This window comes from Emydura macquarii, unplaced genomic scaffold (assembly GCF_026122565.2).
Source record: "Emydura macquarii macquarii isolate MOO-44397 ecotype Brisbane River unplaced genomic scaffold, CSIRO-AGI_Emac_v2 contig_1253, whole genome shotgun sequence".
Classification (NCBI taxonomy): Eukaryota; Metazoa; Chordata; order Testudines; family Chelidae; genus Emydura; species Emydura macquarii.
In genome coordinates, this window is record NW_027131390.1 from 84,917,622 (window position 1) to 84,932,461 (window position 14,840).

The window sequence follows — 14,840 nt, forward strand, 5'->3', positions numbered from 1 at the left end:
TTACAAATGTCCAGTAGAGGTACTTCTTGAAGCGATGCCATTGATATTACTTGTGCTCTTGTAGAATGAATCCTAACTCCATGAGGGGGAGGAAGATGTGACAACTGATAGCAGAGTAAGATACAGCCCAAGATCCCTTTAGAGATCCTCTGGGAGGACATAGCTTGACTATGGACTCAGTCAGCTACAGTCTGGATGGTTTTCTGATTAGCTTTGTCCTGTGCAGGTGAAAGGCTAAGGCTTATTGCACATCTAGGGAATAAAGTCTCCTTTCTTCTTCAGATGCGTGTAGTTTCAGAAAAAAAAGAAAAACACACACAAGTAAATGGATTAATTGGCTCAGAAGAAACTCCAAAACTACTTGGGGGTGAACTCAGGATGTAAACAGTAATGAGACTTGTCTTTATGGAATACGGGGCAATGCAGATCTGCCATCCGTGCTCTGAGCTCACCTACCCTTTTGGCTGAAGTGATAGCCACAAGCAATGCAACCTTCATAGATAGGAGAGACATGGAACATGGAGCTAATGATTTGAAGGGAGGCTTAGTGAGTGCCAGAAGAACAAAGTTTAAGTCCCATTGTGACTAAGCTTCCTTACTGGCAGAAAAGTTCTGATTAGTCCTTTCCAGAATCTGCTACACAATGGCTGAGCAAAAATTGAATATCCACGAGAAGATGGGTGGTATGCACAGATTGCTGCCAGGTGGACCCATAAATGTCTCCTGATGGAGTCATTCTGAGACAGGGAAGATAGTCCAAAGTAAGGAGGATATCTGCTGACTGAAGTTTTTGTTGCACCCAGATGGAGTAATACTTCCTGATGGAATCTTTTCTTCCACTAGTAAGGAAGATGAAGCTCTGGACACTGGAGGTTCTGACCCAAGCCATGAGGCGGTAAGAAGGAACTGGAAAGATGGTCAGTCCTGTCCACCTTTTATCTCTTTGTTTGGAGGCTCAAGAAGAGTGAAGATGCATGCACGGACCAACAGGCACTACTTCCAAGAATTCTCTGACTCCAGGCATGTGGAGTGCATGTGCACACCCACAGTGGAATACACATAGGGATCAGCACTTGAAGAAGAAAGTATTTTATAAATAAATATGTCTGCCCTGATCCTGAGAGATCAGTAGTGTCCAATCTTTTCAATCCTAGGGCCAAACATATTTCAGAAAGATCAAGGGGCCACAATCAGTACTTTAAATAGAGTTTCAACCCTGTTCTGTTCCCTTTGCACCAGTTGGGTGGTGCAAAGAGAGAAGAAACTAGTCGTAAGTCTACTGGAGGATCTTCTCATGTGTGTTTGGGGGGGGGGGTGGGAAGGGGAGAGAGGGAATTCCTCAGTGGCTGTAGTGCTGGTCTAGCTAGCCCCTCTGCCTCTCTCCCTTCACCCCGTGTGGATGCAGCGTCTGGAGTGTGCAGCACTCTAGATATCAACAGCTGGTGTATGGTCCCTATGGGTCGATTGCCAGCTGTCCATAAACTTCTCTAACTTGGGCAGGGGCAGAGAAATAGGGAGCCATAACTGGTCGTTAGTCTCAGCTTCTCTTCCTTTTCCTCTCTTCTGGGCTGCCCTGAGTATATGTGGGAGAGGGCAACCATTGTTCACTATTTAGTCCCCTAGAATCAGGCAATCTGCTCTCCCTGGGTTCCCACAGCCCAGCAGGGAAGAAGGCAATGGAGTTCCCCTCTCTTCCCTCTTCTACAACAGAAGAGATGACCAATAAGAGAGATGCTAAGTGGCTGCGATTGGGACCACAGCTCAAGACACTTACAGCTAACACCAAAGCTGTTCCTGGGGCTGCAAGGAGGCAGTTAGGGAGATGGTGCCCACTATTACTTCCCATAGGAATGGGGCTGATTCAAATACTTCTGTTTAAAAGCCAGAGGGTGAGGCTAAGGGGACATTTTTTCAGTTCATATGATCAACTTCACATTTCCTTCTAACACCATTACCCTCAGGAGTGACAATTTAGAACCTTGAGAGCAACAAGTGGCCCCTCAACATAGGGTGGTCATCACTGTCAGAGACGCAGAGCGCCATGGCTCCAACCCTGCTGGAGCCTGAAGTCCTGCTCGCTTCTTACCCATGCACAAGTGAGCAGGGAAGGTTACCGAGTGAGGACTGAAACTTCAGTGTGTGTCCTGCTGACTTCAATGTGAGTTGCAGGTGCTCAGTGCCTTTCCAGATCAGGCCTTTTTTAAAAAAAATTCTACTCTAATCTCTTTAGGAGCTAACACTTCCTACCTTTAGTTCATGTCACCTATTGCACTTTAAAGAGTTTGAGAATGAATTCAAGGCTCATGAAAGTGATGGTCTAAGTAATGCTGAAGTGAGGGTCAGTGCTGTGCAAGATAGCTCATACAGCTTAGCCAATGCACCTCATACTTGATCTGTGACAGCCATGCTTTGCTTTGTCCTCTGTCTATTGTGTCAGACTGTGTGGGGTTCTTTAAGTGCTACCCACCTTGTTCCATTTTTCACGTACACTCAGTGTAAAGTGGTCTGACTATGGAGAGGCAATACACATGACAGTGGTAGGACTGAAGGGATGAAACAATTAGAAGTGCTGTGAAGCTGTATTTCAAAAAATATCAAGAGATGATATTGCCAGATGTATGAAAAGCAATTTATCAATGACTTTTAATTGTAATAATGCTAGAATCCAAAGAACTAATTGTATCTAGAACTAAATTACACGTTTACAACGTATGTAACAGTGATTCAAGCGCTCACTCAAGCCATTCATTTATCTTTAATTTTGGACAGAGTAGTCTGTTTCAAGTGAATCTTTGATATTTTTTACACAATGATCGTGAGGCAGTTGTGTGATATATAATTGCCTTTCATACCATAACCCCACAAAAATTCCTCTTCACATTGTTGCTAGTTTAATTTGGAAATAAATATAAATAAAAAGAATAACTAAAAGGTGAGTTACCTAATTAGAAAGATTATTTGGAATTCCTGGAGAAGATTAATTAATACTCTCCATATTAGTTATAATTGTTAAATATGTCCCTTTAAAAATGACTATTTTACATTATTTAACCAACAAAGTGGATGAGGTAATATCTTTTACTGGGCAAACTTCTATTGGTGGAAAGGACAACCTTTTGAGATACACAGAGCTCTTCTTCAGGTCTGGAAGAAGAGCTGACCTAAGCAGAGTTCTGTAAAGCTCAAAAGCTTATCTCTTCCACCAACAGAAGTTGGTCCAATAAACGATATTACCTCACCTACCTTGTCTTTCTCATATTCTGGGACCAACACAGCTACAATAACACTATCTTATGTTATTGACAGTTCTGAATGTTACTGTTTATTTAATAACAGTAGTATAGCAAAAGAAGAAAACTACCTGAAATCTTTGTGTTGAGAAAATAGTGGGAAAGAGACCACCCTTGTTTGAGAAGTTTGTTTCGAGAGCCCATGTTATGTGTGGAGATAAGGCTGATAATATCTAACCGATACCTTTCCACCTCTTCCACTAGCTCTGGCTCTTTCCCTGCCAACAAAGTGACCTTCCATGTGCCTACAGCCCATTTCCATTGTGGCAGGCCAGACTGTTGTGGTCCATCCCTCCTGCTGCCATTCTAGCATTGTGCCTGGCCCTCATTCTTCTCCTCACAGGTGGTCAGCCCATGGGGCGGATCCATGTCACCTTTTTGTGCCAAGCCCGGCTGGGTTACATGGGTGGCCCAGTCACCAGCCACCTGCCTAACATCACCCCCAGGCCTGGTTCCAGAGGTGGGTCCCATTATCTCTAATCCGGATGAGTGTGAAGTGTCTGGGATGAGAATCAGTGTCTCAAAATTGGAGATCATGGTTCTTTCCTGGAAGAAGTGGATTGTTCTCCCAAGGTGAGAGGGGAGCAGCTGTCCTTAGTGAAAGAGTTTAAGTATCTAGGCGTCTTGTTCACAAGTGACGACAAGTGAGAGACTGACCGGCGGATTGGTGCGGCAGCAACATGATGTGGGTGCTGTACCAATTTGTGGTGGTAAAGCGGGAGCTGAGTTTTCGGACGAAGCTCTCAGTTTACAGGCCAATCTACATCCCCATCCTCACCTATGGTCAAGAACTTTGGGTAATGACCAGAAGGACGAGATCGCATGTACAAGCAGTGGAAATGAGGTTTCTCTGGAGGGTGGCTGGGCTGATTCTCCAAGATAGAGTAAGGGGTTGTCTATTCAGAAGAGCCTCGGAGTAGAGCTGCTAATCTTCTGGATCGAGAGGAGTCCGCTGAGGTGACCAAAAAAGGAAGGCGAAGAGGAAAAGTTGAAGAAAAAATTAGCTTCTGCATATGCAGAATAAGACAGTTTCTCAGTCGTTTGTGGATAAATTGGAGCAGGTGAGTGAGGTAGTAGCGGATTGATATGCTTCTTGTAGCAAGCAGTCAGTCTAACTCTTGAGCTAGGAGCCTTTTAGACCCTAGTCAGCCATAGGACACATACATCCAAGAATTGGGGCCTAATACGTAATATTTCCCTGAAGAGATAGCCGGTTTCACACTTTGTATTGATGTTTTATGGGAGACATATGTTCTCCACAGAGCTTTGTTTAGATAGCAATTTTATCCTCAAGGATTTATATTTTAAGTTTACAGAGCCATATCTTTTTCTCTGAACACTACACACAAACAAATATAGATACTGCATACAGTCTCTGTAGTTTCTGGGTACCTTTTTTATCCAATATTCTGCTGTTGGGATTTGGAAAATATGTAGTAAGGAAATTTCTTGAAGCATCAAACTACTCACTATGATGATGTATCTGTAACTCCCAATGTTCATGAAATAACTGACTGTTGGCTCAGGACATAACTCCCATCATAGTTACTTTTCTTTCAAGCTTGTAGCACAAATCATGCACTACTGCTTAATAATATTACATTAATAAACACATTGAATACAACAAGTAGTACTCGGGAGCCTAATCCTCCCCACAGATATCTAGGATGGGGAAAGGATATTTACATGAAAATGTACCAAAACCTGTTCCCGTAAGGCATAGAGGAGATTGAGAAGAAAACTACATTTAATATTGTAAAGAATCACCTGACAGATATTGCAATGTCTTCTATAAAACAGAGTCCATGAAATAAATTATTAAAAAAATAATAAGTCTCTACCTAATGTAAAAACAGATGGCAAAACAAAGCAGTTTTCACAGAGCTCTCATATAAAACTGATCATGAAGCATGGTGAATATTTCTTTTTTATTAGCGCCATCTAATGGTTGATTTTGTTTTTATAAGTGGCTTGTAAATTCTTCCATTATGGACCTTTTACATAGGTGCTGGGAGTAGGGGTGCTGGGGACGCTGCTGCACTTCTTGGCTTAAAGTGGTTTCCATCAGGGTTTACAATTTGGCTCAGTGGCTCTCTGCACCCCCGCAATACAAATGGTCCCAGCACCCTCTGATCTTTTATGTTAAATCCTTTTAAATAGAAAAAGATAGCATGTTTAAAAGCAAGTGATGGTATGTTCTGTAGAATCTAGATAGAGAATGAGAGAGAGAATTTATGTATATATAATTGTACATATATAATTCATAGAATCAAAATAGTTTTCCAAAGGATTGTATAGGTGTTATAAATTCACTATTTTTCTAGCTTTATTCCAAAAAAATCCCTCTCCAATTTGACACTTGATAAAGCTCAGAAGAAAGTCATAGGCAATGCTCCTTTGACTCTAGCAGATCAGATTAAGAACCAGATTCTGATCTCAGATCTGCAGAAATGTAGCACGAAGTAATCTGTTAGATCAGCTACTGCAGGCGATTCATATACTAGTAGGGGGATCAGGATTAGGGCCATTGTCTTTGTGGAATCTTATTGTAGGTCAAAATATTCGGGCGGTGGAGAGGGTGGGGGAGGGTTGCCATCTTTATCAGCAGAAGTTGAGTGAGTTTGATTTGGGGAATAAAAATATTTTCTCTGGAATAAAATCCATTTATGAATGAGAAGTGAAGTGAGAGAGGATATACTCGGAAACTTCAATGGCATACTGGATTATCAATAGGAATGCTAGGCACTATGGGAACCCCACCAAAATCAAGAGTTTTGCCACTGATTTCAATAGGGCCAGGATTTTACACTGTGGGTAATGTGCTCTCAGCCAATGGTGTTCAGGTATTAAAGAGAAATTCTGGGAATAGGAACATACTAAGAGTAAATTCTAGGGAATACACAAATGCCGGGATACTAAGTATGTGACACAGTCCACTCTTCTTTTACTTCACATTGGTACCATCTGGATCTGAGATGCATGCAGGCCCACTGGCTTCACACTCATTCCCCTTTCTATATAGTGCTGTTGTTTACAACGTAGAATGCACAGGAGTCCAGAGTCCCCCTTGCACACATTGTCTGCTGATTCTGACTCTGTTACATGCAGCACACAACCAGCACTGAGTAGGTTTTGGACCCTGCACACCCATATGAAACACCTGAAGTTTGGATCCAATTAGTACACATTCATTTGTTAGCCTCTGGCCTTGGATGATTTAAACTGCCATCAAGCATTCACTAAAGATCCAGCCTGATTAGAGTTAAAATATATGCACAGACTGTAAATACGTTTTTTCAATATACTAGTTGGCTTGGATTAACTAGGTCTGACTGCTTATGCACATGAAAAAGAAAATACATAAAATGATAAAATAGGTCACTGTGAGCGACAGGAAGTTATATCACAAAATTCCCCACAGGTTTTGCTCTTCCTAGCTTCAGATTTACTAATGGACAGAGCTCCTTTTAAAAAACAAAACAAGTTAATGATAGAAAGTCCAACATTTTACCATTTGATCTGTCTCAGATGAGCCTGAAATACCTCACTCTGATAGCTGAAAAACTGACATTTAAAGCAAAGTGATTAATGTCACTGTACTTTAAAACTAAGAACCATGCACATCAGTGGACACAGGATAATACTGCTGTGATTTGAATAATACTGATACAAAGAGCCTGCTATGAGAATGATACCACTGAAATCAACATCAATGATGAAAGAGCATCAGCGCAATACAAACCTTTGATTGGTGGGCCTAACCAAGATTGCTTGTTTAGTGTCTTATTCTTGTCGTAACGGGTTAAAATCATTGTATTGTGTGTGTGCCCGAGTCCATGTTGAGAAAGGAACAAGTAACCAATTTATATGTGATAAATGAAGAAATTTATTGAAGGTTGTTAATTGTGTGTCAAGGTTTTGTAAGCAATTATTTGTGTAGTGGTTTCATGTTATTTTTGTAATAGATAAGGGGAAGTTGTTAGTTTTGAGATAAAAAAGTATGAGTTATGAGCCACATGGAGGAGAAAACTGAAAGGCAGCAAAGAACCCTGGCCTGACCGAAAAATGACCAATTAAATTTGAAATAAGGGGGACTTGTGAACCCAGCAGTTCCGAGCCCATATTTGGAAGTCTGCAGACGCTGCAACTTTTAATTGGCAAGTTACACCTGGTCAAGGATAAACTCCTGGCCTAGGGATTCCTCAAGGAGGGACCAACAAAGTGACGTAGAAAATGCCCATAATTGGTTTGGAGAACGTATAGGCTGGAGTGGAGACAAAAGGGTTGTCAGTCAAAGCAAAAATTAGAGAGCCTTCTCGTGAGGACCACCGAGCCTCCCCAAGGGGTACACCAGAATCGTGCCTGCAAGAGGGTCTGATCAGCCATCCTGCCTCTCTCCAGCCCGTTGTAATTGGGCTGATAACCCATTGGGACTTGTCCTGCGGATGATAAACTGGGTGTGAATTCGACAGAGGTTCCACCTGGATAAAAAAGAGAGGTCTAAATAAAAAGACCAGGTCATAAAATATTTGTTCTTTTGTTGCAGCTGAGTTCATTTCTGTATGTGGTGAGTAGGGAATGTGAATGTAAAATTTAGCAATAATTCTACTTGTATTCCAGGAGTGATTGTGATCGTAATTGTTGAAATATCTGTTTTTTGTACTTGCTTTGTAATTGTTAGTTGTTTTTTTTAGTTTTATGTGTGTTTTGAAAGTTTGTAAGAGAATAAGGGAACAAGATTTGTGGTAAAATAAATTGCTTAAGTTACTAGTTGTTATATTAGTAAGTTTTGTGTCTAGAATTTAATTATTGTATTCAATTTTTGTTGTTTGTAATTATATAAAAATGAATCAGTAAAAGAAAGATTCAATTTAAGTAGTTGTAGCAAGTTGATAAATAAAGGCTATTAAATGGTTAAGAATCTGAGTAAGCCTGTCAAATTTTTCTGGGAAGTTTGCTAAGTTTTCTAAGTTAATATTTCCAAGCCTTACATTCTGTCTTAAAAGGGGATATATACGAATCGCCTTAGTGCCTTAAAGCACCCTTCAAACCGCTCCCGTGATTTAGGAGGCCGTTTGTCTCTGGTAATCTTGATAACCTTATCAAAACACGGCACTTAGGCACGTCAATTCTTTGGGTTTTTTTGGCTAGCAATTCTCTTTTGTCAGTGAAGGAGATAACATCTAGTATATCCCTATTCACTCCTCTCCTGCAGTCACACTGAATATAGTCAAAAAAGGGATCTGATACCAAGTGGAAGACAACTGGACATAGCTCCAGCCAAAACCTAGCCAAGATACTATAAACATAATCCAAAGGAATCATTGTAGAATATGGGGCATTCATTCCCTCCAGAGGTTGAGCATACTTTTTGAACCAGCTGCATTCATTTAGCACTTTGCATTTCTGATCTAGCAGTCCACCAGGACATCGTGATATAAGTATGATAAAGTGATAAATTATCTTATATCACAAAAAACTGACAAAGATATACTTATTACATCTCTATGTCAAACAATCCAACTGAAATTCAAATGGGTAACAATGCATATGAAACACTCGACCTGTATTTTTCTGGTCTAGTTATGAAATAATTATATACCTCAGCATCATACTCCCAGAGCTGATTTCCTCTCATATGATGGCATTTCAACATGATCACAGGGCCATTGAGTCTAGAAACATCCAAGCATAAATCATCTGTGCGGATCTCTTTATCAGCAGTAAAAGAAAATACCTGAAAACATAAAATGATTAAAGTTATAGGGAGTTAAAAAAACACATTTTAAAATGATTACTGAATTGTAAGATACATCATTTTGATTTAAGTTAGCAATGTGCCAGCAGTTCCTCCTCCTATGTTGAGAAGGACTGAAAAATGTTGTACTGTGTTTCATAGACGTTTACATAAGCTTCACTGTTTGACTTTAAGAAAAAAAAATGTTTTATAACAGAAAATGAGTATAAAGACCTGATCCAGCAAAGACTTTCACATATGCTTAATCTGATACTTTTTAAATCAAAAGGACAACTCAGTGTGTACAGTTAAACATGTCCATAAGTCTTTACTTTGAGAATACTACAAAAGGACAAACTCATAATACATTATCCTATAAATTGATATTTCAGAAAGCATTTCACAAGATGATTTTTAGCAGGATTTGGAATTGACCATATTATTTCAAGAATCAAGGTTTTTTTAGTCTAAACATTCAACTTCCCAATCTCCTGTAGCAAGGATTATCATGTATGGTGTAGAGACTATATTTTGGAAGAAGTAGGGAACATTGGGTAACTTGATAAAATTATGGTTAAAGAACAGGAAAACACCATAAACAAAACCATTTCAAACAAGTTTTCAGTACATGTATGAGAGAAAGTGCTATTTTACAACATCTTGAATACATGATAATGAAATCAATATTTGCAACGTTTAAATTATAATAAAATGGAAGTAATGGTAATTGAATAAAACTATTACTCTAAAGTCTTGCACTCTCTACTTTTTTGCTCATTAACTATGGACATCTTCAGGTAGGAACAAACAAAAAGATTAAAGCTTTGACATTATGATTATTAATTCTTGTGCCTTACCAAATACGTAAAACAAACCAGGCCTATATTGGCAACATTTATTATAATTATTTGTTACAGTCACATTTTAATATACAAGTAATGGTCTTTAGCAGGGCACCTCAATAGTTAAGATATGGGGTGAGATTCTGTTGCTGTATTGCTAAGGGATTGCGTACATGTAGACTTAGTGCATGACAAGCCAGAGTGTGAATCTATGATGCATTAGCCTGACATGCACTAATTGGCCATGCAGACCCTGCTATCATGCACTAAAAGTTTTGCAGCGCACTTTGATGTATGCTGTTTCAAGCAACATAATGTGAATACCATGTTGAGTAGTGGAATCATTCAGTCACATCAATGCCTATACAGAAAAATAATGTTTTAGTAAGTATATTGGATAACGTACACTAATGCAGTCAAAAGCATACATCATTAATGTTTCACTTACAAAGGGCAAATGTAACTTAACAGAGATCAATACAAATGATAAGAGCATAGTCAAAATATTATATTATATTTTGACTAAACAAGGAGGTATAATACACAGCTACTGAAAATGTTTTCAGAGTTACTGTAGGACAATCACTATGTGATTAAAGCCAATGTGTCCAAGCAGGAAAAAAGTTAAGCAAGATAACTGTCATGCATTGCCAGAGAAATACAATACAAATCAAAAAGTTGAGCTTGCTTTACAAACCCCAGATAACTCTCACCTAGAGCACTGTACTATCTATTGAGATGGCCAGTTTGCTTCTGAAATGATATAATTGTCCTTGAGGTATCTAGCATCATACACCAGAATGAAGGCATTTTTCAATGTATTATGAGAAAAAAAAATCTAGCCAGCTTCTTCACTCTTAGGAAACCACGAGGCTTTGCTGTGATTTAACTGAAGATTTTAAAACCAGAATAGGTAATTTCTTCTAACTAATTTTTTGCACTTAAGCACACTACACCAAACACCCAAAAGAATAGGTCTGAAACTTGGGAAATTGAAATTTAGGCAAATTTATTTTACACAGATGGTAATAAAGCTCACTGTATTAAACAAATGGCCCAGCGGGACACGGAAGCAGACAAATGAAGAGACAACTAAATGAGTTTCTAGGCAAAGAGGAGAGAGAAGGAGGTTCAGAAGTAGGCAAAGGGAAATGAGGAAAGCTAAGGAGGACCAGGCCTGATGGGGATCAGTGACCTTTTCTTTTTCAAATTTCATATTCTCAGACACATGTAATAGGCAGTGTTCTTAGTATGTTGTGTACTGGCCAATCTGAAACCACTGATGAATACCATATTTACTAAAGGCCAAGTTTTGCCCAGCAGAAGCTCACGGCTCTCACATTTGCATAGTCAAATGCAGAATTTGCCGCCCTTTACAGTGTTAAAATGTTAAATGAGTTATGCACTTTGTCTGAGATTTTGTCCTTTCAACTAGGACTGCGCAAATTCTTCAGGGTTCAGTTTAACTCTTTTTACTTTGGAAGGCAGTGGACAAATCTTGCAGCTTCATTTCAGAAGTTTGCCCAGGGAGTCTGTGACAGGGGCAGAAGCAAAACATTTCCTGACACTGACTAGATTTGCCCTCCTTATTATACCTTCAGCAACAGACCATGTCAAACCAGATACTATAATTTGGTTAAACAGGAAAAGTGTGTGCACGAGTAGTTTTTGTTTTGCTTTTTTGCAGGCCAAGACACTAGGTTATCCCCTAATCATATGGAAAAGTGTCATGAACTGTTGAACTTTCACCTAGAGCCAGGTAAAAAGGACTTTGGTTTAACATCTCTTTTGTAGAAATGCACCTTAGTTCAGCATCCCCAGACTTTGTCTTCAAAATCTGTCATGAGTCCATGAGGGGGTTTCCTGCCATAGGGAACTTCAGTTTACAACTTTCTGAGTTTTAGTTTAGCGGCCAAATTATATCAGCTGGATTGTTCAGTGACCCATTACAATGGGAAATAATGAATAATGGTTCAGTGACAGAGAATTAATTGTGCCTCAGCCATTTAAATGGATTAAGATTTTCCAGGATCCTGCTGGTGATGCAAAATACCAGCCACCAGTTTGGAGTTACCTTTCTGACACACAAATACCCTAAGCCACTTTTGAAGCATTAAAAGCTGTGTTTTTACTTGAAAACACATATGAATATAGGCAAAATGTTCAAATATGTTTCACTTTTCAAGTTAAAAGGAAGCTTTTAAAACATTCCCTTGCAAGTGCTATGGCAGGATTGTATCACATGATATGTATGCTGTTCTCTTGCAGCTGTGGCACTGATCCTCAAAGATGTCTAACTTCCATGAAAATTAATGTGAGTTAGACATTTAAATACCTTTAAGGATCTGGACCTGTGAGCCCACTTCACTTTTAAAATGACATCACCACATATTAGCATGTTTTTATTTTTTGAATATATATTTCCCCTCCCCCACTTAAAAAAAAAATCAGTCCCAGAGCCTTTTCTATTTGATAAACACTGAAATTGCCACGGTTTGTAATGGAGCTGGAAACCGAAGGAGCCAAGTTTGTTTATTGCCCCATTTTGGTAAAAGAGTTCAGTTATCTTGTGGTACCTTTGCTTCCTGGGGTACTCCTGTCCTGTCTGTTTTTGTTCAGAGCAAACAGTGGGGTGTGAAGGAGGAGAAAGGAGAACCTTGCATTACTCTATGCAAGATCAAAAGAACACTGTATGCCAGCTTAGCGTCTGTTGTAAAACTTCATTTTGGATTAACTTTAGTACTTGCGCTATATCAACAGTTAATATGAAGTCTGAAAGATACAGGATTTAACTAAGAACTGAGATGCAAATACCTTGTATTTGGAAATACAAATAATCTGCTCTGTCAGACTCATCATTTTACCTTTAAATCCTCCCATGCTAGTAGAGCCCAGACCCAGCTCTGCTTGGCTCCAAAAACAGATTTAACACTCAGAGCAGCAGAGCCACATTGTTCTAAACATCCAGCACTGAATTTACAATTATAACTTCCTAGGATTCCTCTCATAATGTATATTTGTTGCATCATCATCATCTGAGTTTGGTATATCATTGGTTTTAAAACTGAATAGAATACAAACAGATGGCAAGTAGAAAAGCTAAGGTGAGCTATGTTACAGGGAAATGATTGAGAGTAGTTTGACCAACAAAGGTGCAAACTACTTAAAGAATATATATATATATATATATATATATATATATATATATATATATATATAATTTGCTGTAAAAAGCTAAGTTAGGTTTCCTAAAGATTATCAGGTCCTAATCACGTCAAACCTGGTTTTAAGCCAACTAGAAATACATAGATACAAGAAATATGGCAAAACTCTGTTAATAAATATTTGTACACTGTTCACAATGTGTTTTATTGCACTCAAAACTAGGAAAAGCAATGCGCTCACCTACTCACTAGAAGGTTATCTGTTAATGAGAAAGCAGTGAGCATTAGAATTTCTTCAAAAGAAGACAAACAGAAGAAGTCCTCATAATGGGCTAAAAACAAATCTGTTTTTCGAAAAAAATTATTTGCATTATCTATGCAGAAGACATATGAAAAATACTTGTAAACTGGTTAAAAAACCCACCTTTCCCAACCCTTCTTCAATAACTCAAAAATGACTGCAGGGACTTATAAAACAGCATAATTACCTGCAAATCACTTCTGAACTAATACCCACATGAGAAATTTCAGCATAAAAAGGTACTTTTTGGAGAAATTCATAAGCAACTGAAAATAGGGATTAGAATGAAAGGGATATTGGTGCTATAAATCTTAATAAGCACTGATATAAACATAGTGCTCTTTCAGCAGAACTGGAGCTGCAGCATGGCGTGTAGGGTCTAATAAAAATTATTCCAATTATAGGTGAAATGTTCCTTAATTATCCAATGGTTCTATTCATATGGAGCATATTCTTCTGTATTCCAGATTATAAATATCACCCTCTCCCAAGGCTGGCATCCATCAAGATATAGACAGATTTGTGTTTGACAGGGCTGGATAACTGTATTTAAAATGTTACAGACCTGCCTTTACACAATCATTCATCAAAACAAGCTATCCTAATATATGTGTTTGATGGCCAACACACACACACTTGAAACCAAGCAGTTATATATACATACAAGGAGAGAAGCTGATTACTTTGTGTTGGGCATCAAATGGTATAACTGAAATCAAACAGAATGGTTTCATGTTTCGGATTGATCTGAAAAAAATCCCTGGGACTACTTATGGCATAAAGGTACTACTCACCAAGAGCAATGCTGGTACTATCTGACCCAGGAAGCCCTCTTATATTCATACAGAATGCACTTTTAAAATTACATTTATTATCTAAAAATCATTAACAACTTGGTTGATATTATTAATTTTCCAAGAAACAAAACTTTTAGCCCAAGATAGCTGGATAGTATTAACTGTAATTATAAAAAACACAGACGATTGACAACAAAACTCAACACTAAAATAGTTAAAAAGAGGAACTAGCACTGAAAAGTGTACATCTGGATCCAAACATTTCCACAGTTTGGGGGTACTGAAATCCTAAATTCTGGTTTGGACTCATTTATCTTGAAAGTAAAACATCTCAATCACTTTCATCTTAAAACCCCCAAACCTGTTTGAACTTGGCAATTTTCTTCTTGCTTCAAAGAGGTTTTGGTATTTGTATTTTATGAAAAGGAAACCATTATATTTTGAAGTCAATTTCTATGTGCATTTTCCCGTTTCCTTTGTTATGTTCAGTAATTGCAACACATTGTTTAATTATGTCCTTTTGAAAGAATAATTGAAGTTTGAATTAACAATTAGAGAAGATGGCCTTCAAAAACATGCAGTTAAGAAAGAAAACTATGTGCCAATTATTGTTTAAAATTACCAGTCAGTAACTTTTTACTAACACCTGAAATAATTTCATAATATACAAAATGTAGGGTTAAATTGAGCCTTTAGGCTTAGCTCTGTG

The 14,840-nt window shown here is 38.4% G+C and overlaps 1 protein-coding gene across 1 annotated transcript in view; it reads right to left on the reverse strand.

Annotated features, from left to right (window-relative positions):
* The window catches only part of GALNT13 (polypeptide N-acetylgalactosaminyltransferase 13), a 317,135-nt gene that overhangs the window by 14,724 nt on the left and 287,571 nt on the right, over positions 1–14,840 (reverse strand). Inside the window, exon 12 of the mRNA XM_067549430.1 lies at positions 8,893–9,027. Coding sequence (XP_067405531.1) covers positions 8,893–9,027 — 135 coding nt within the window. The remainder of the gene's footprint in view (positions 1–8,892; positions 9,028–14,840) is intronic.